At 41.2% G+C, this 21,519-nt stretch overlaps 1 protein-coding gene across 2 annotated transcripts in view; it reads left to right on the top strand.

Moving 5' to 3' along the window:
- Positions 1-21,519, top strand: part of si:dkey-91m11.5 (PH_BCR_vertebrate and RhoGAP_Bcr domain-containing protein) — a 464,892-nt gene that overhangs the window by 294,408 nt on the left and 148,965 nt on the right. For both annotated transcript variants that reach the window (XM_063031657.1, XM_063031659.1), the window contains exons 13-14: positions 4,655-4,759; positions 19,349-19,423. In XM_063031657.1, the coding sequence (XP_062887727.1) occupies positions 4,655-4,759; positions 19,349-19,423 (180 nt within the window). The remainder of the gene's footprint in view (positions 1-4,654; positions 4,760-19,348; positions 19,424-21,519) is intronic.

Raw genomic sequence — 21,519 nt, forward strand, 5'->3', positions numbered from 1 at the left:
ACTCAGCCTTTTCTCCTTGGAGCAGCAGAGGATGAGGGGTGACCTGATAGAGGTGTATAAGACGATGAGAGGCATTAATCGTGTGGACAGTCAGAGGCTTTTTCCCTGGGCTGAAATGGCTAACATGAGAGGGCACAATTTTAAGGTGCTTGGATGCAGGTTTTAGAGGAGATGTCAGGGGTAAGTTTTTTTTACTCAGAGAGTGGTGAGTGCATGGAATGGGCTGCTGGTGACGGTGGTGGAGGCAGATACGATAGGGTCTTCTAAGAGATTCCTGGATAGGTACATGGAGCTTAGCAAAATAGAGGGCTATGGGTAACCCTAGGTAATTTCTAAAGTAAGTACATGTTCGGCACAGCCAAAGGGCCTGTATTGTGCTTTAGGTTTTCTATGTTTTTTTAAAATCAAATCGCCTCAAACTCCTTATGAAATCTAGCCGCTGTCTTGCCTTCCTTATAGCTGCGTCAGTATGTTGCTTCCAATTTAGGTCCTCAGAGATATTGACACCCAGGAACTTGAAATTGCTCACTCTCTCCAATTCTGATCCCTCTATGGGGATTGGTTTGTGCTCCCTCGCCTTATCCTTCCTGGAGTCCACAATCAGCTCTTTGGTCTTCATGATGTTGAGTGCAAAGTTGTTGCTGCAACAGCACTCCACTAACTGATATACCTTGCTCCTGTACATCCTTTCAACACCATCTGAGATTCTGCCGACAATGGTTGTATCGTCAGCAAATTTATAGATGCTGTTTGAGCCATGCCTCGTCACCCAGTGTAGAGAGAGTAGAGCAGTGGCCTAAACACACACCTCTATGGAGCGCCAGTGGTGATTGTCAGCAAGGTGGAGATGTTATTTACAATCCACACAGATTGAGGTCTTCCAGTTAGGAAGTCGAGGAGCCGGTTGCAGAGGGAGGTACAGAGGCCTAGGTTCTGTAGCTTTTTGATCAAAACTGTGGGAATTATGGTATTAAATCCTGAGTTATAGGTATTTGTATTGTCCAGATCATCCAAGGCTGCACGGAGAGGCATTGACATCACATATGTTGTAGACCTAAATTGCTAAATATGGCGGTAGATTCACGTGTTGCTTGAATTAATTTTTAAATTTACAGTAAAGTTAAATTTGCTTTAAGGAGTAACTTGTTGGTATGCAGTCTTTGCAATTCTGTGAAAGTAGACCCTCAACTTAGAATGTAACTGATTCACATCAATACTCATGCACACTTACTTGTCCTGAAATAGTTCTTCTTCAGTCTCTGTCTTTCTGTTCCTTTTTGCCTTTTCTCTTTCCATCTCTCTCTCCCATCATTTACTTTCTCTTTCCTCCTCCTTAATAGCCTTCTATCCGTTACACTTACCCGTGCCTTTTGCCTTGTCCTTTTCTCTCTTCCCTGTCTTCTCATTTCCCTACTGTGCTTACCACCCCCTTTCTCCACACTTTATCTTTCCTCTGTGTTCTCTGCATCTATTTGCTACCCTCTCTATCATTCTATGAAGTCATAGAACAATGCAACATGAATCCAACTTCTTTGGCCCAATTTCTTGCACTTGGCTCATATCCCTCCAAGCCCTGTGCCTCCAAGTGCTTCTTAAATGGTAACATTTCACCTGCCTCAATAGCTGTCCTTGGCGTCTCATTCCATATAGAGTACTTAACATGTTCTACATTGATAAAGTTGCTCCTGAAGAACCTTTTAAATCTTTCACCCCTCACACTAAACCTATATCCCCTAGACTCTACCTCGGGAAAAAAGACTATTCGGCATCCACCTTTCAATGACTCTATTAAAAACTAAAAGGTCACTCCTCATTTTCCTATTCTCCAATGAACAAAGACCTAGCCTGGACAACCATGCCCTCCAGCTCAGGCCCTCTAGTCCTGGCAACATCCGTATAAATTTTTTTCTGCACTTTTTCCAGTTTAGCACTTGTTTTCTCTCATAAGGCAACCAAAACAGTACCTCAGGTGTTGTCACACCAAAAACTTACACAACTGCAAATCATGTCCTAATTACGTCCAATTTTCTTTTCTCATCTATCTCCTCCTGAATAGCCTATTTCTACTCCTATGTCTTATGGTCTTCTTCCATTTTTGGGACACTTAACTAATAAAATTTAAAGAGTGGAGATGAATGACTAAAGAGAGGGAGAGTTCATCAGAATGGGAGAATCAAAAATTGGGTCAAATATAGAACAATTCTGATGGAGAGAGAAAAACACAGAAAGCAAATGTGAAAAGGAAAAATTCAAAATTAGTCTTTTTTTGATAATTAACTACTGAGGGAATTAGGCATTGCAGTTTTATTTGTTCATTTCTGGGTTTGAGACACTAATTTGCAGTCATTGACTGCTATCTTACGATTTTATCATGTTAAAAGGATCCATGTTAATAAATTATTAGACTTAACTTTCAGACACATGTTTTTTGTGCTACTGATAGAAGAGAAAGTGTGAGAATCAGTATAAATCTGTAGCAGCTCTCAATTAATAAAAAAATTTCAAGTTGCTGGTTAATTTACATAAATAAAGACGTGCCATTCACATACCTTTTGTAATCAGTAAATTTCATCCATTGCAGGTCAGTGGGACTAGGCAGAAAATGGTTCGGCACAGCCAAGAAGGGCCAAAAGGCCTGTTTCTGTGCTGTAGTTTTTCTATGGTTTCTAATTTCAAGAGGCCAGTTGATGCTGTCATTGTTAGCAAATAGAGAATGAAACTGAGCAACAACACAACCGGAGCCAATTTCCACCAGATATCAACATCTCAAGACATTGTTAGCAAATTAAAAACAGTGTTAATTGATGTTCCCAATTATCCTTAGGAAAAGAAAGTAATGTACAGTATTGTTAACCAAGGCAAAAGATCAAACCTCTGGAGTGCATATAAAAAGTATTCACCTGCTTAGAAGTTTTCATGTTTTATTGTTTTACAACCTTGTATCACAGTGGATTTAATTTGGCTTTTTTTTGACACTGATCTCTACAAAGTGATCTGAATTACAAATATAAAGCTCAAAATAATTGATTGCATAAGTATTCAGCCTCTTTAATATAACACACCAAATCGTCACTGGTGCAGCCATTTGGTTTTAGAAGTCACATAATTAGTTAAATGGAGATTACTGTGTGCAGTCAAGGTGTTTCAATTGATTGTAGTAAAAATACACCTGTATCTGGACGGTCCAACTGCTGGTGAGTCAGCATCCTGGCAAAAACTACATCATGAAGACAAAAGAACACTCCAAGCAATTCTGTGTGAAGCTTATTGAAAAGCACAAGTCAGGAGATGGATACAAGAACATTTCCAAGTCACTGAATATCCGTTGCAGTACAGTTAAGTCAATCATGAATAAATGGAAACAGTATGGCAGAGCTGTAAATCTGCCTAGAGCAGGCTGTCCTCAAAAACTGAGTGAATGTGCAAGAATAGGCTAGTGAGAGAGGCCACCAAGAGACCTATGATAATTGGAGGAGTTACAAACTTCAGTGGCTGAGATGGGTGACTGTGGATACAACAACTGTTGGCTGGGTGCTTCACCAGTCACAGCTTGTTGGCAGAGGGCAAAGAGAAAGCCACTGTTGGAAAAAAAAACTGACACGAAATCTTGGCTAGAGTTTGCCAGAAGGCATGCAGGAGACTCTGACGTCAGCTGGAAGAAGGTTCTATGGTCTGATGAAACCAAAATTGAGCCTTTTGGCTATCAGACTAAATGCTACGTTTGGCATAAGCCAAACACTGCACATCATCAAAAAACACCATCCCTACCATGAAGCATGTTGGTGCTACATCATGCTATGGGGATGCTTCGCTGCAGCAGGCCCTGGAAGGCTTGTGAAGGTAGAGGGTAAAATGAAGGCAGCAAAATACAGGGAAGTCCTGGAGGAACACCTGATGCAGTCTGTGAGAGAACTGCGACTTGGGTGAAGATTTGTTTTTCCAGTAAGACAATGGCCAGCAAGCATAAAGCCAATGCTACACTGGAATGGCTTAAAAACAACAAAGTTAGTGTTCTGGAGTGGCCAAGTCAGAGTCCAGATCGCAATCCAATTGAGAATTTGTGGCTGTTCACTCATGATCCCCATGCAATCTGAAAGAGCTTGAGCAGTTTTTTAAAAAAAGAATGGGGGAAAATTGCAGTGTCCAGATGTGCAAAGCTGATAGAGACCTATCCACACAGACTCAAGGCTGTAATTGCTGCCAAAGGTGCATCTACTAAATACTGACTTGAAGGGGGTGAATACTTATGCAATCAATTATTTTGTGTTTATATTTGTAATTATTTAGATCTCTTTGTAGAGATCTGTTTTCACAGAAAGATTCTTTTCTGTTGATCAGTGTCAAAAAAAAACAAATTAAATCCACTGTGATTAAATATTGTAAAACAATAAAACATAAAAACTTTCAATGGAGTGAATGCTTTTTATAGACACTGTATATTTAGCTTCTCAGAATGCTTCTCATTTTCTTCTCTGTTCAGAAATATGTTGATACTTGTTATGTTGTCCTTTGGCCTTTACGATCTTCACTTTGTCAATGACTTACACTTTGTTGGTACTTAATACGCGACAAAGATACTTCTCATTGTATTCTGAAATTGTGCTGATAACAGTGCGTTTAATCCAATAAATAATACCGATTTCTGAAATTGCAGGCTTTAAGAGTTTTGCCCTTACCACTGTTGAACTACAAATGCTCACAAACTCATGTGTGAAGCTCCAGACTGTCCATAACATTCCATTAACAATCAATAAAGAAGGTAAGCAATAAATAATCTATTTATATTGATGTGTATATGATTTTTAATATCATGTGTTTTTTTAACAAAATTTTTGCAGCACACACCATTTGGCTCAGCAGTTCCACACCAATGTCATGGAACACACCAATTATAGCTCTGTTTGATTGCCTTTAGACCGCAGAGAGTAATAGAGTTATATGGCATCAAAATTTGTCTATGTTGGCAAGTATCTATCTATGATAATCCCATTTACGAGCACTCGGTCCATAACTTACTATGCCTTGGAATTCAAGTACTTGTCCAGATGATTCTTAAATCCTGTGGAAGCGCCCACCTCACCAGTTTCTCCAGGCAGTGCATTCTGGAAGGCAACCACTGTCTGGGTGTAAGAAAATTTCTTTCAGATACCCTCGACTTCTCTTAATCCATCTTAAAACTACTTAGGTCAAAGGTTTCTTACTTCCTAAGCCTCTTGTGTATCTGTGGAATTCTTTGCCACAGGCAGCTGTGGAGGTTGTCTTTATATATATTAAAGGCAAAGGTTGATAGATTATTGGTTGGTCAGGGTGTGAAGGGATACAGGGAGAAGGTAGGATATTGGGGTTGAGAGGAAAAATTGATCTTTACTGAACCCTGTTAAAATATCTTTCCAGATAATTCTTTCCTGACATCTCACTTGTATCATTGCAACCTGCCTTATCTGCAGTATGTAATAGCAAGGTCCACATTCTACCATTTATTTGTAAAGAAGCATTTTCCTAATTCTCAATTGGAATTAATAGTAGTTGTTTTACATTTATGCTTCCTGGCTTTAATCTCTTTTGAGAGTAAAAACACCCATTCTACATCTACCCTGTGTAGCCTCTCTGGCCACCCTCAGGATTGCCCTCCCGCCTTCTCCCTCAAAAACCCCCGCATACAAATCTTACAGATACACCAAAGTCATAACAACTATCCGAATTGGTTCGTAACATCCTCTTATCACCCCTTAACCCACAACAAGCTGCTAGCGCAAAGGTTTTTCAGCGTTTACCATAACAAAGAAGCATTCCCGATTATAACATAACAAAGAAGTCATTATCGTTTCCTTTCATCATCTTAAGTGACTCACACTTGATAATGACCAAGCTAGATTTACAAAATTCACAAATTTATCCCTACATAAATAAGTGGTAATTGATTTTCAGGTTCATAGAACATTTTTCAGCTTCTATGATATGCAGCAGACATCTTACATTTTACTTCTGGACGTGGTGCTAGTTTTGATTCCAGGAATTCAGTATTCATATTGGCTGCAAAATATGCCTGTCTTGCTCCAGCAACAGAGTTATTAGGTGCATGAATATATTACTCTGTGCTCTTGGAATTGAAAATGGTTTATTTTTGTCAACATGAATCAAAATGCAGTGACGTGCTTGTCTTGAATACTGTTCATACAGATAAAATCATCGCATAGTGCATTGAGCTAGAACAAGGTAAAATAATAACAATGCAGAGTAAAATGTAATGGCTATAGAGAAAGTATACTGCAGGTAAACAATAAGGTGTAAGATCAAAATGACATAGATTGTAAGGTCAATAGTCCATCCATTTAATAGTCTTATAACAGCAGAACGGAAGAACCTTGAACTTGGTGGCACGTGGTTGCAGGCTTTTGTGCCTCCTGCCCAATGGAAGAGGAAAGAAGAGAGAATGTCTGGGGTGGGTGGGGTCTTTGATTATGATGGCTGCTTTACTGAAACAGTGAGAAGTGTAGACAGAGTCCGTAGAGTGGAGACTGTTTCCACAACTCTGCAGTTTCCTGTGGTCACATGCATATCAGTTGCCATACCAAGCCATCGTTCATCCAGATCAGATGGTTTCTGTTGTACATCAATAAAAAATTGGCAACAGTCAACTGAGACATGCCATTTTTTTTTTAGCCTTCTGAAGAAATAGAGGCATTGGTAAACTTTCTTGCCTGTGGCATCTATGTGGTTAGACCAGGACAGGCTCAATATAATGTTCACTGCTAGGGACTTGAAGCTCTCAAGCTCAATGCCATTAAGATAGAAAAGAGCACATGCATTATCTTTCTTCCTGAAGTCAGTGACCATTGAGGTCATGACCCACGTTACTAAGTTGTCTTTTTCCTTCCTGTTCTCCAACTCATTGTTACTTGATATGCAGCCCAGTATAGTACTGTCATCTTGTAGATGGAGTTAGGGCAAAATCTGGCCATGTCACTTCACACTTAGCTAAGTTGATCAGTTCCCTACATACTCATGACTATATAGGGAGTAAATCAATTTAGTTAATTGTGAGTTGATCCATTTTGGGCAGCTAAACCAGGTAAGAACTATACCTGGAATAGCAGGCCACTGACAAGTTTGTTAAATGTAAGGAACTGAGAGTACAAGTGCACAGCTGTGCAAGTAGGCTGGTGAAGAAAGCACTGAAGGTGTTCAGCATGCTGGCCTTCATCAGTTAGGCCATCAGGTTTCGGTGTAGGGACATCATGTTGGAGTAATACAAGTTATCAGTGAGGCTGCACTTGGGAGCATTGTGAACACTTTTCGTCATCCTGTTACGGGAAAGACATTGCCAAGCTGAGGAGGGTTGCAAAAGGAATTTACAAGGCCTTTGCCTGGACTAGAGGGCCTGAGTTATAGGGACAAGTTTGCCATGCTGAATCTTTATTTTCTGGAGCACTGGAGAATGACCTCATAGGTTTATAAAATTATGAGGGGGTGTGGAAGCTAATGACATTCATAGATTTCTCCCCAAGGGTTGTGGAGTCCAAAACTAGAGTATACAGATACAAGAAAAGAAGAGCGAGATTTAAAATAAATCTGAGAGGTAACTTCTTTACACAGAGGTAGTGAGTACCTGGAAGTGGTTGAGGCAGGTACAGTTGCAACATTTAAGAGGCTTTTAGATAGGTACATGGAGGGGAGGGGCTTGTAGGGTTATGGGCCAAATGTGGGCCACTGGGACGAGGAGGGAGGAGGATGTTGTGGTCAGGATGGACCAGTTATCCAAAGAGCCTTTTTTTCTGTGCTTTATTACTCTATGGCTCTGGGCAAATAGATCAGGCCTCGTTTGGAGATAGTGACTATAAATTTCTAAGTTTTAAGATAGTTTTGGAAAGGGATAAAATTATCTGGAAATTAAGTTCCTTAATTGGAGGGCGGCCAATTTTGATGTTACAAGAAGATGCTGAGATTGTAGATGCTCGAATCCTGAGCAAAAGCTGCTGGAAGAACTTAGTGGGCCACGCAGCATCTGTGGAGGTAAATGGATAGTCGACATTTTGAGTGAAGACCCTGTGTCAGGATTGAGTGTAAAGGGGAGATGACCAGTATACAGAGGTGAGGGAAGGGGTCAGGCTGGAGCTGGCAAGTGATGGATGGATGCAGGTAGGATTGATGGGCAGATGAAGCCAGATAGGTGAGGGAAGGGAAGAGAGAGCAACATGATATCATAAGGCTTGTCCTGCCAAAAGTAAACTGTGAGCTGCTACTTGCAGAAAAGATGTGAAGTAAAGAGCGTTCAGTGCAAACATATATAATCCCAAAAGGATGGAAGGGACAGATAGGTAGTCCAAGAGATCCTGGGAATTAAGAGATATCAAGGACTGAATAAAGGAAAGAAAGGTTCTGTACCACATAAGTCCATGTTGTTTCCCATTACACACACATTAGTGATATGGATATAGGAGATATGATTTAAAAATTTGCAGATTAATAAAAATTGGAATTGTTGTTGATAGTAAGGAGGATAGTTGTAAATTAGTGGATGATATTTATCATTTTGTAAGTTAGACTAGGTGAAATCCAGGTGAAGGGAGTGTCAGCCTGAAACATCAACTGTCCATTTCCAGCCTGTCCAAGTAATAGATAAAATTAAAAGTATCATCAAAGTCATGGAAGCCATAATTCCGGAGGAAGAATGGGATGACAGTTTCCAACCACTTGGTCCCAACCTGGTATATGATCTCTATACACCTTGATCACACATTCTGATGGTGTGAGTGCCTTTCTCTGTTCTTCCTTGAAATGAGGCCCAGCCACTTTTACTTCACCAACAATTCATTTGCCAAGCTCAACTCATTCTCACATTGAACTGCTCTCATAATTTTATATTTCCTTGCTTGAGATCAAAGGTGTAGCTATGAGAATTTGCGTGTGCCCAAACTACTACATTTTTTTGGCAATAGGTAGAAAAGTTGTTTCACTCTCATTCAGGTCCCCTCTTTTAACTCTTTCTGGAATATTAACAACTCTTGGTGAATGACAAACATTCACTGCAAACACAGACTCCTGCAGATATGTCCCTGCTTGGCTTCTGTAAGCATTTCATTCCATCCTCACAATCCCTCTGTCTCCACCATATCTGTCTCCACCATATCTATGCTGATAACAAGATTTTCTGAAATCTTTCCTTTCTTTCTGAAGCATGGTTCTTTCTTTCTAAAGTATACTCATGTGGTTGGTATGGTCATTCATTATATCTTACTTAGAAACATAGAAAACCTACCGCACAATACAGGCCCTTCAGCTCACAATGCTGTGGCGAACATGCACTTACTTTAGAAATTACCTAGGGTTACCCATAGCACTCTATCTTTCTAAGCTCCATGTACCTATCCAGAAGTCTCTTAAAAAAACCCTATTGTATCCGCCACCACCACCATCGCTGGCAGCCCATTCTATGCACTCACCACTCTCTGCGTAAAAAAAAACTTAGCCCTGACATCTCCTCTGTACCTTTTTCCAAGCACCTCGTGTTAGCCATTTCAGCCCTGGGGAAAAGCCTCTGACTATCCACATGATCAATGCTTTTCATCATCTTATACACCTCTATCAGGTCACCCCTCATCCTCTGCTGCTCCAAGGAGAAAAGGCCAAGTTCTCTCAACCTATCCTCATAAGGCATGCTCCCCAATCCAGGCAACATCCTCGTAAATCTCCTCTGCACCCTTTCTATAGTTTCCACATCCTTCCTGTAGTGAGGTGACCAGAACTGAGCACAGTACTCCAAGTGGGATCTGACCAGGATCCTATATAGCTGTAACATTATCTCTCGGCGCTTAAACACAATCCCATGGTTGATGAAAGCCAATGCACCATATGCCTTCTTAACCACGGAGTCAACCTATGCAGCAGCTTTAAGTGTCCAATGGACTCGGACCTCAAGATCCCTCTGATCCTCCGCACTGCCAAGAGTCTTACCATTAATACTATATTCTGTCATCATATTTGATCTACCAAAATGAACCACCTCACACTTAGCTGGGTTGAACTCAATCTGCCACTTCTCAGCCCAGTTCTGCATCCTATCAATGTCCCGCTGTAACTGCTGACAGCCCTCCACACTATGCATTACACCCACCACCTTTGTGTCATCAGCAAATTTACTAACCCATCCCTCCACTTCCTCATCAAGATCATTTATAAAAATCACGAAGAGAAGGGGTCCTAGAACAGATCCCTGAGGCACACCACTGGTGACTGACCTCCATGCAGAATATGACCCATCTGCAACCACACTTTGCCTTCTATGGGCAAGCCAATTCTGGATCCACAAAGCAGTATCCCCTTGGATCCCATGCCTCCTTACTTTCTCAATAAGCCTTACATGGGGTACCTTATCAAATGCCTTGCTGAAATCCATATACACTACATCTACTGCTCTACCTTCACCAATGTGTTTAGTCACATCCTCAAAAAATTCAATCAGGCTCGTAAGGCACAACCTGCCTTTGACAAAGCCATGCTGACTATTCCTAATCATATTATACCTCTCCAAATGTTCATAAATCTTGCCTCTCAGGATCTTCTCCATCAACTTACCACCAACCAGACAGTGGTCTAAACCTGTCGTAAGTTTTAATACCAAATCATTAAAAAAAACGTGATTGTCATGGTTGGGGCCATGTACATTAATCAGTGTGACCCTGTTCATATTTAGTTCACAATTGACTAACTTTGAGGAGATGCAAAAGGATTTAGAAGGAGTGGATTGGGACAATTTGTTTTATGGGAAGAATGTAATAGAGAAATGGAGGTCATTTAAAGGAGAAATTTTGAGGGTGTAGGATCTTTATATTCCTGTTAGGTTGAAAGGAAAGGTTAAAAGTTTGAGACAGCCATGGTTTTCAAGGGATATTGGAAACATGGTTTGGAGAAAGAGAGGGATCTTCAATAAATATAGGTAGTTTGGAGTTAATGAGGTGCTCGAGGAATATAAAGAATGTAAAAAGAATCTTAAGAAAAAAATTAGAAAAGATAAAAGAAGATACGAGGTTGCTTTGGCAAGTAAGGTGAAAATAAATCCAAAGAGTTTCTACAGTTATATTAATAGCAAAAGAATAGTGAGGGATAAAATTGGTCCCTTGGACAATCAGAGTGGATGGCCATGTGCGGAGCCAAAAGAGGTGGGGGAGATTTTGAACAATTTCTTTTCTTCAGTACTCACTAAGGAGAAGGATATTGAATTGTGTAAGGTAAAGGAAACAAGAAGGGAAGTTATGGAAAGTATGACGATTAAAGAAGAGGAAGTACTGGCGCTTTTAAGGAATATAAAAGTGGACAAGTCTCTGGGTCCGGACAAGATATTCCCTAGGACCTTGAGGGAAGTTAGTGTGGAAATAGCAGGGGCACTGACAGAAATATTTCAAATGTCATTAGAAACGAGGATGGTGCCGGAGGATCGGTGTATTGCTCATGTGGTTTCATTGTTTAAAAAGGGTTCTAAGAGTAAACCTAGCAATTATCAGCCTGTGAGTTTGACGTCAGTGGTGGGTAAATTGATGGAAATTATTCTTAGAGATGGTATATATAATTATCTGGATAGACAGGGTCTGATTAGGAACAGTCAACATGGATTTTTGCGTGGAAGGTCATGTTTGACAAATCTTATTGAATTTTTTGATGAGGTTACTAAGAAAGCTGACGAGGGTAAAGCGGTGGATGTTGTCTATATGGACTTCAGTAAGGCCTTTGACAAGGTTCCACACGGAAGATTAGTTAGGAAGGTTCAATCGTTAGGCATTAATATCAAAGTAGTAAAATGGATTCAGCAGTGGCTAGTTGGGAGACACCAGAGAGTAGTGGTGGATAACTGTGTGTCAGATTGGAGGAGGGTATGTAGTGGTGTGCCTCAGAGATCTGTATTGGGTCCAATGTTGTTTGTCATATATATTAATGATCTGGATGATGGGGTGGTAAATTGGATGAGTAAGTATGCAGGTGATACTAAGATAGGTGGCGTTGTGGATAATGAAGTAAGTTTTCAAAGCTTGCAGAGAGATTTAGGCCAGTTAGAAGAGTGGGCTGAAAGATGGCAGATGGAGTTTAATGCTGAAAAATGTGAGGTGCTACATTTTGGTAGGACTAATCAAAATAGGACATACATGGTAAGTGGTAGGGCATTGAAGAATGCTGTAGAACAGAGGGATCTAGGAATAATGGTGCATAGTTCCCTGAAGGTGGAATCTCATGTGCTAGGGTGGTGAAGAAAGCTTTTAGTATGCTGGCCTTTATTAATCAGAGCATTGAGTATAGGAATTGGGATGTAATGTTGAAATTGTATAAAGCATTGGTAAGGCCAAATTTGGAGTATTGTGTACAGTTCTGGTCACCGAATTATAGGAAAGATGTAATAAGATTGAGAGAGTACAGAGGAGGGTTGCTAAAATGTTGACTGGGTTTCATCTCCTAAGTTACAGAGAAAGGTTGAACAAGTTAGGTCTTTATTCTTTGGAGTGTAGAAGGTTGAGGGGGGACTTGATAGAGGTGTTTAAAATTATGAGGGGGATTGATAGAGTTGACGTGGATAGGCTTTTTTCATTGAGAATGGGGAGATTCAAACAAGAGGACATGAGTTGAGAGTTAAAGGGCAAAAGTTTAGGGGTAACATGAGGGGGAACTTCTTGGAGAGTGGTAGCTGTGTGGAACAAGCTTCCAGCAGAAGTGGTTGAGGCAGGTTCGATGTTGTTGTTTAAAATTAAATTGGATAGATATATGGACAGGAGAGGAATGGAGGGTTATGGGCTGAGTGCAGGTCGGTGGGACGAGGTGAGAGTAAGAGTTCGGCACGGACTAGAAGGGCAGAGATGGCCTGTTATATGATTATATGGTTAAAAGAAGTCTACTGTTCTTGTCTTTTTCTGTTGATATTAATTTAAACCTCACATTTTTATTGACGAGTATAGCTACTCCCCTTGCTTTTATGATAAATGAAGACTAGTAAACATGTCCAACCCAATCCCTTTTTAACTTTATAAGCTCAATATCAGAAAGGTGAGCCTCTTGTATAAATGCTATATCAATGGAATGTCTCTTTAAATATGTAAGAATTTTTTAAATCTTAATTGGAGAATTCATCCCCCTTACATTCAAGAAGGTTATTTTAAGTTGACTAGTCATGCCTTAAAAAAAATAATAGATACCTCAGAGCATAAAGATAATGCAAGAACTGTAAGAATAAGAGTAATTAAGAAACAGAACCATACCATATCCCCATATGAGACCCACCTGTTGACGCCCCCTAGACCGAACATCCCCGGTGGGTAGGCTACTCTCTCTAAAAATGCAAGGGTTCTCAACAGTTACAGAAAAATATACTGAGTATTAAACCACATTAATTAAGAATTCTAGGTCTACAGCCTCTAAACGAGTATAATCGAGGCCTAGGAGCATGCACATAATATCTGGCAAAGCAACTTGAACAGAACTCAGACTACAACATATAAAAATATTTAGTAAAAGGATCACTGCGAATCAAAAACATCTTAAGGCACAAGTGTGAGATGAAATTTCATCAAAAATTAAGGAGATGCACTTTCCACAATAGCCAGGTGGGAAAGTATCCATATTGCGAAACTTACTCATGACCTCATATCAGTCACAGCAGTACATCGAATAATCACTTAAGTAGAAGTCACTCGATGTATAGAGTGCTTAAGCATCACAGTAACCCGTCCATTGTGCACGGAGCGAGAGGACTATCAGTCATTATTGTCGATAACTTTCAAAGACTCTGTTACTGCATCAGGAGTAACAAACCACTTGGTGACTTCCTTATGCATAATCCGAAGTTTAGCTGGATAGTGCAGGGAATAATCAATGCTCCTTTTCCCGTAGGGTCTTCTTAACCTCTGTGAAGGTGTCCTTAAGGCTTTGCAATCTTGGACTACAGTCGGGAAATATGTAAATCCTATTATTTTCATAGTGAATCACTCCTCTTTGCCTGGCCAGACGCATAATCGTCTCCTTGTTCTTAAAATTGAGGAGCTTTGCAATTATAAGTCTCGGTCTCTGTAAGTCGTCACCGCTGCTGGGGAATTTTCCCAGGCGGTGGGTTCTCTCGCAGGTGATGGTGGTAGGAAAGTTTTCGATGCTAAAAATTTCTGATAGGATTCATTCCAAAAATCCAGCTGCGTCGCGACCTTCAGCTTTCTCAGGGAGATTCAGTATCCAAATATTGTTCCGCCTACTCCTGTTTTCCAGGTCGTCCACCTTGTCTTTCAACAATTGCACCTCTTTCTCCAATTTCTCGAGGTGCGTGGTGACTTCTGTTATGTTATCTTCATTGGCAGATACACGCCCCTCCATTTCCTGAACTTGGTCAGCTAGTGTTGATAACACAGATTCTATTTTAATTAGCGAGGATTAGATGTTAATCATTTTGGTGTCTATTTGTGTTGATAGTTCTTCCTTGCTTTCCCGAATGGCCGTCATGACTGTCTCGAGGGAAAACTTCCCCCCTTTTCCAGAGTTGGCCGCCATCTTAATAAAATACGGGGGTATTTTATTCCTTCAGTTGTTCCTTCAGTTGACAATAAAATATCCTTCTTACTTCTAAGATTATACCTTGCCATGCACCACTAGCAAGTGAGATTTGTTTTAGAAATTTTAGGAATGTGGTTTTAACAATAACATAGCAAAATAAAGATAACTATTGAGACACACTCGGGGAGCTCACGCTAGCATGTCTTACCTCGTTGCCTCTTCACGTGATCCCCCACAGATATTATTTCTAACTAAGTGCCAGCAGTCCAATTTTTTTGGTAAAAACTGCCACCCTTGATGGTATGTCCAGGATTTTCGGCATACAGTAATATTCTGCTCTCTCCGATACACAAGGTAACGGGCAGAGCTGCTACCTCACATCTCTAGTGAAGTGGCTACAATCCTAACTTCCAGTGCTGTTTGCATAGAGTTTGCACTTTCTTCTCATGTATATGTGGATTTTCTTCAGATATTCTAATTTACTTCATATTCCAAAGAAATATGGGTTGGTAGGTTAATTGGTTACTGTAAATTCCACTGCTGTGTGAGTGGTAACATCTGGAAGGTGTGGTGGAAATGTGGGAAGAAGGAAACAGGATTAGTATAAAGTTACTGTAAGTGGCTGTTTGGTGGATGGCATGGACTCAGTGGGCCAAAATCATGACAAATTTGCCCAAAAAGGTATGGACGATTTCTTATACTGAAATTATGCCATTGGAAGGGGATTGTGCCTGCTAATCAATCAATATTCCTCATAGACAACAAAATAAAGTGGAAGAAATTCATTTGGAAACCTTTTATGGAAAATCATAGCATACAAGGGCGCATGCCTTTTGACCCATCTAGCCCATGCTGAACTGTTATTCTGCCAAGTCCTATTGACTTGCACCTGTGCCATAACCCTCAATATCCTTCCCATTTATTTACTTATCTAAATTAACCTATGACCTTTAGTTCTAGTCTCACCCCACCTTAGTGGAAAAAGCCTGCTGGCATTTACCTTTCTTATATCCCTCATAATTTTGCATACTTCTTTCAAATCTCCCCTCATTCTCCAGTACTCCAAGGAATCTCCTAACCTAGTCAACCTTTCACTATAACTTCAAGTCCTCAAGTCCTGGCAACATGCTTGTAAATTTTCCCTGTACTCTTTACAACTTACTGATAACTTTCTTCTTGGTAGGTGACCAGAACTACACTCTAAATATGGCCTTACCAACATCTAGAACATAGAATACTACAGCAAAGTATAAGCCCTTCGATCCACAATGTCCTACCAACCTTTGAACCTACTCTAAGATCAATCTAACCCTTCCCTCGTACATAGTCCTTCATTTCTCTATCATCCTTATGCCTATCAAAGAATTTCTTAAATGTCCCTTCACCACCAGCCTGGCAGGGTGTTCCACACACCCACTACTCTGTGTAAAAACTTAGCTCTGACATTTCCCCCCCACCACCACAAAACCTTAAATTCCTCCAATCACCTTAAAATTATTCCCGCTCATATTAGCCATTTCCACCCTGGGGAAAAGTCTCTGGCTATCTACTCTATCTATGCCTTTTATCATCTTGTATATCTCAATTAAGGTGTCTTATACAAGGGGATTGGGAAAATCAGGTTGGTGTTGGATCCCAAGAGAGGGGATTTGTTGAATGCCTACGAGATGGCTTTTCAGAGCAGCTTGTACTTGAATTTACTAAGGAAAAGGCTACCTTAGATTGGGGGTTGTGTAATCACCCAGATTTTATTAGAGAACTTAAGGTAAAGGAACTCTTAGGAGCCGGTGTTCATAATATGATTAAATTCATGCTGCAATTTCAGAGGATGAAGCACAAGTCAGATATATCAGTATATCAGTATCACAATGGAATAAAGAGAACTACAGAGGCATGAGAGAGGAGCTTACCTTGATGGATTGGAGGGGGATAGTGGCAGAGATGATGGCAGAACAAAGGTGCCTGAAGTTTCTGGGAATGGTTCCCAAGGCGCAGGATAGATATGTCCCACAGAAGAAGTTGTTCTCAAATGGCAGTAGTAGGCCACTGTCACTGACAAGGAAAGTTAAGGACACATAAAAGCCAAGGAAAGGGCATACAAGGTGGAAAAGTGAGTGGTAAGTTGAATGATTAGGAAGCTTTTTAAATCCAACAAAGGCAACTTAAAAAGCTGTAAGTAGATAAAAGATGAAGTATGAGGGCAAACTAGCCGATAATATAAAGCAGGATACTTAATGTATTTTCAGTTATATAAAGAATAAAAAGGAGGTGAGAGTTGATATTGAACTACTGGAACATTATGCTGGTGAGGTTGTAATGAGGGACAAAGAAATGGCAAATGAATTTAATAAGTACGTTGCTTCAGTCTTTACTGTGGAAGACACTAGCAGTGTGCCAGAGCTCTGAAAATGTCAGGGAGCAGGAGTGAGTACCATTGCTATTACAAAGGAAAAAGTGCCAAGCAAACTGAAAGGTCTTAAGGTGGATAAGTCACCTGGACCAGATGGACTACATCCCATAGTCCTGACAGAAGTTGCTGATCATGATCTTTCAAGAGTTACTTCATTCAGGCGTGGTCTGGAGGACTGGAAGATTACAAATGTCTCTCCACTTTATAAGAAGGGAGGAAGACAAAAGAGAGGAAATTACAGGCCAGTTAGCTTAACCTCAGTAGTTGGAAAAGTGTATTCTTAAGGATGAGGTTTTGAAGTACTTGGAGACTAATAATAAAATAAGTCAAAATCAACATGGTTTTTGTAAAGGGAAAGCTTGTCTGATAAATCTGTTAGAGTTCTTCCAGGAAGTAACAAGCAGGGTGGACAAAAGAAAGGCAGTAGGTGTAATTTACTTAGATTTTCAGAAGGCATTTGAGGCTGCTTAACAAAATAAAATCCTATGGTGTTACAGGAAATATACTGACCTGGATAGAGGAATGGCTGACAGGTAGGAGGCAGTGAGTGAAAATAGAAGGGGCCTTTTCAGGTGGCTGTCAGTGACTAGTGGTTTTCCTCAGGAGTTAATATTGGGACCACTACTTTTCACATTATTCGTCAATGATTGGGATAGTGGAATTGATGGCTTTGTGGTAAAGTTTGTGCATGATATAGAGATGGGTGTGGGGAGGTGGGGTAAGTAGTGTTGAGGAAGCAATGCCATTGCAACAGGACTTAGACAAATTAGAAGAATGGGCAAAAAAGGTGGCAGATGGAATACAGTATGATTATGCATTTTGGTAAAAGGAACAATAGTGCAGGCTATTATCTAAATGCGGAGAAGTTTCAAACATCAGAGGTGCAGAGGGACTTGGGAGTCCTCATGCAAGACTCCCAGAAGGTTAATTTACAGGTTGAGTCTGTGGTAAAAAAGGCAAATACAATGTTGGCATTTATTTCAAGGGGAATAGAATATCAAATCAAGGAGATAATGGTAAGACACTATAAGACACTAGTCAGGCCACAGTTGGAGTATTGTCAACAGTTTTGGGCTCCATATGTCAGAAAGGATGTGTTGTGAGGCATGGCTAGAGGCTAGAGGCAAGGCTTGGATAGCGGCTAGTGGCTAGAGGCGAGGCTTGGCTGGAAGCTAGAGGCTAGCGACGAGACTTGGCTGTAGGCTAGCGTTGAGGCTTGGCTAGTGGCCAGAGGCCAGAGGTGATGCTTGGCTAGAAGTTAGAAGTGAGGCTTTGCTAGAGGCGAGGCTTGGCTAGAGGCTAGAGGCTGGAGACTAGCGGCGAGGATTGCCTAGAAGCTAGCGACGAGGCTTGGCTAGAGGCTAGATGGCAGCGTCTTGACTTGACTAGATGCTGGAGGCTAGAGGCGAGGCTTGACTCGATGCTAGATGGTAGCGTCTTGACTTGACTAGATGCTGGAGGCTAGAGGCGAGGCTTGACTAGATGCTGGAGGCTAGCGGTGAGCCTTGGCTAGAGACTAGAGGCTAGGCTTGGCTAGAGGCTACAGGAGAGGCTTGACTAGAGGCAAGAGACTAGAGACTAGAGGCTTGGCTTGGCTAGAGGCTACAGGAGAGGCTTGACTAGAGGCAAGAGACTAGAGGCTAGAGGCAAGGCTTGGCTAGAGGCAAGAGGTGAGGCTTGACTAGAGGCTAGAGGCGAGGCTTGGCTAGAGGCTAGAGTTGAGAATCGAGGCTTGACTAGAGGCGAGGCTTGGCTAGAGGCTAGAGGTGAGGCTTGTCTAGAGGCTAGTGGCTAGAGGGGAGGCTTGGCTAGAGGATAGAGGCTAGAGGCGTGGCTTGCCTATAAGCTAGAGGCTAGGCTTCGCTAGAGGCTAGAGGCTGGAGAAGAGGCTAGCCTAGCAATGGAGAGAGTCCAGAGGATGCTCACAAGGATGATTCCGGGACTGAAGGGATTAACAGATGAGGTCCATTTGGCAGCTTTGGGCCTGTACTCACTAGAATTTAGAAGAATGCAGGAGGGATCTCATTGAAACCTACTGAATGTTGAAAGGACCAGATAGTGTGGATGTGGAGAGAATATTTCCTATGGTGGGGTGTCCAGAACTAGAGGGCACAGCCTCAAAATTGAGGGGCAATCTTTTAGAACAGAAGTAAGGAGGATTTTTTTTAGCCAACGAGTTGTGAATCTATGGAATGCTCTGCCACAGTCTGCAGTGAAGGCCAAGACCATGCATATATTTAAAGCGGAAGTTGATAGATTCCTAATTGGTCAGGATATGGTGAGAGGGCAGGTGTATGGAGTTGAATGGGATTCGGAATGAGCCATGATGAAATGGTAGAGTGAACTCAATGGACTGAATAGCTTAATTCTGCTCCTATGTTTGATGGTCTTATGGTCTTTATTGTCCCTTGCTGCCCACAGATGATGAATCACCTGGCCTCTACGGGTTTCTTAATGTAATCGTTCATTCGGCAACTGGATTCAAACAAACATCAAGTGAGTCCTTCATGCTTATGCTTTGCTTAAATCTTTAATTTGGGAATACTGAAACAACTCTCATAAAAATGCTGGTGAACGCAGCAGGCCAGGCAGCATCTATAGGAAGAGGCACCAGCATTTTTTATGTGTGTTGCTTGAATTTCCAGCATCTGCAGATTTCCTCGTGTTTGCTGAAACAACTCTGTTTTACAAAACAAGCCTAACTGGGAATCAAAGATAAATCCTTAAAGTACACCAGAGATGAGCAGCACAGAAGCCATAGTGGCTGAATTTGATCACATAGAAAATAATCAAACCACATGAGCTTACGCTCTTTGCATGCTTGATCATTCTTGGAGCTGCGCATGTGCCCAGATGAAGCTGCAGCAATCCTCTACAATCAACTCATAGCCTGTCTGAAAATCCTGTCAGATGGAAGACAGGATTTGTGGTGAGGATGCAAAATCTTAGAAGGGGGATGACACTATTTGATTGGGATACGATTAGTTTAGATAGGGAATGAGAATGGGCCTGAGGAAGAGTGAATTGAACACCAGTGGCAAGAGGGTAAGATAGGGATTCAGGAAAGGGGAGCCAATCAATGTAGCAGAGGGAGGACATAAGAACACCAGACCTTATGAATAGTGGCTTCAGTTGTGGGTTCATAGTACATATATGTCACCATATACAAGCCTGAGATACTTTTTACTTGTGGGCATACACAATAAATCCAAGAAATGCAATAGAATTCATGATAGAACACACCCAACACGACAAACAAGCAATGTGCAAAAGTCAAACTCTGCAAATACAAAAAGAAAGTAAAATAAAATAATAAGAAGAAATAAATATTGAGAACATGAGATGAAGGGTCTTTGAAAGTGAGTGTATAGGTTGTGAGAACAGTTCAGTAATGGGGATGAGTGAAGTTATCACCTTTGGTTCAACAGCCTGATGGTTGAGGGATAATAACTATTACTGAACCTGGTGGTGTGTCCTGAGGCTCCTGTATCTTCTTTCTGATAGCAGTGGGCTGTATCCACAATTTTCTGTTGGCTTTTCCATTCAAGGGCATGGTGTTTTCATACACTGGTTTTATTTAGTATAACCAGTCAATATACTCTCCACCACACATCCAAATAAGTTTGTCAAACCTTAAGATGTCATCCTGAATATTCGCAAACTTCTAAAACAAGTAGAGGTGATGTCATACTTTCTTCATAATGGCACTTACGTTCTGGGTCCAGGACAGATCCTCTGAAATTATAACACTGAGGAATTTAAAGTTTGCTGACCCTCTCCACTTCTGATCCCCTGATGAGGACTGGTTTATGGACCTCTGGTTTCCTCCTCCTGAAGTCAATAATCAGCTTCTTTGTCTTGCTGACACTGAGTGAGGGTTGTTGTTGAATGCTACTCAGCCAGACTTTTAGTGTCCCTCCTGTATGCTCATTCGTCACCGCCTTTGATTTGACCAACAACCGTGGTGTTGTCAGCAGACTTAACTATGGCGTTGGAGTTCTGATTAGCCTCACAGGCATAAGTATAAAGTGAGTAGAGCCGGGTGTTAAGCGCACAGCCTTGTGGTGCACCTGTGCTGATGGAGATTGTGGAGGAGATGTTCCTGACCTGACTGAGGTTTACAAGTGAGGAACTCAAGGATCCAATTGCACAAGGAGGTATTGAGGCCAAGGTCTTGAAGCTGATTGATTAGTTTTGAGTGTTGTCAAATTAACAGCATTCTGTAATATTTGCTTTGCATTTGTGATATAAACATGCAACAGTTGAAAGTTGAGTTGAAAATGTTTTTGCCCTCCAGTATAATGCAGCTTCCAGATTCTGTACCACCCTCTCTGCTGCACATCCACATTGTGAGTAACCTGATTTGGTTCCAACATATAATCACACTAATACAATAAGGATGACTGCCTCTAGAATGGTAATGACACCCTGGCCTTGGAGAGGAAACCACAAGACCATAGTATCTCAGAGCAGAATAAGGCCATTTGGCCCATTGTGTCTGCTCCGCCATTTCATCATGACTGATCCAATTTTATTCTCAGCTCCAATCTCCTGCCTTCTCCCTGTATCCCTTAATGCCCTAACCAATCAAG

This window comes from Mobula hypostoma, chromosome 23 (genome assembly GCF_963921235.1).
Source record: "Mobula hypostoma chromosome 23, sMobHyp1.1, whole genome shotgun sequence".
Lineage (NCBI taxonomy): Eukaryota > Metazoa > Chordata > Chondrichthyes > Myliobatiformes > Myliobatidae > Mobula > Mobula hypostoma.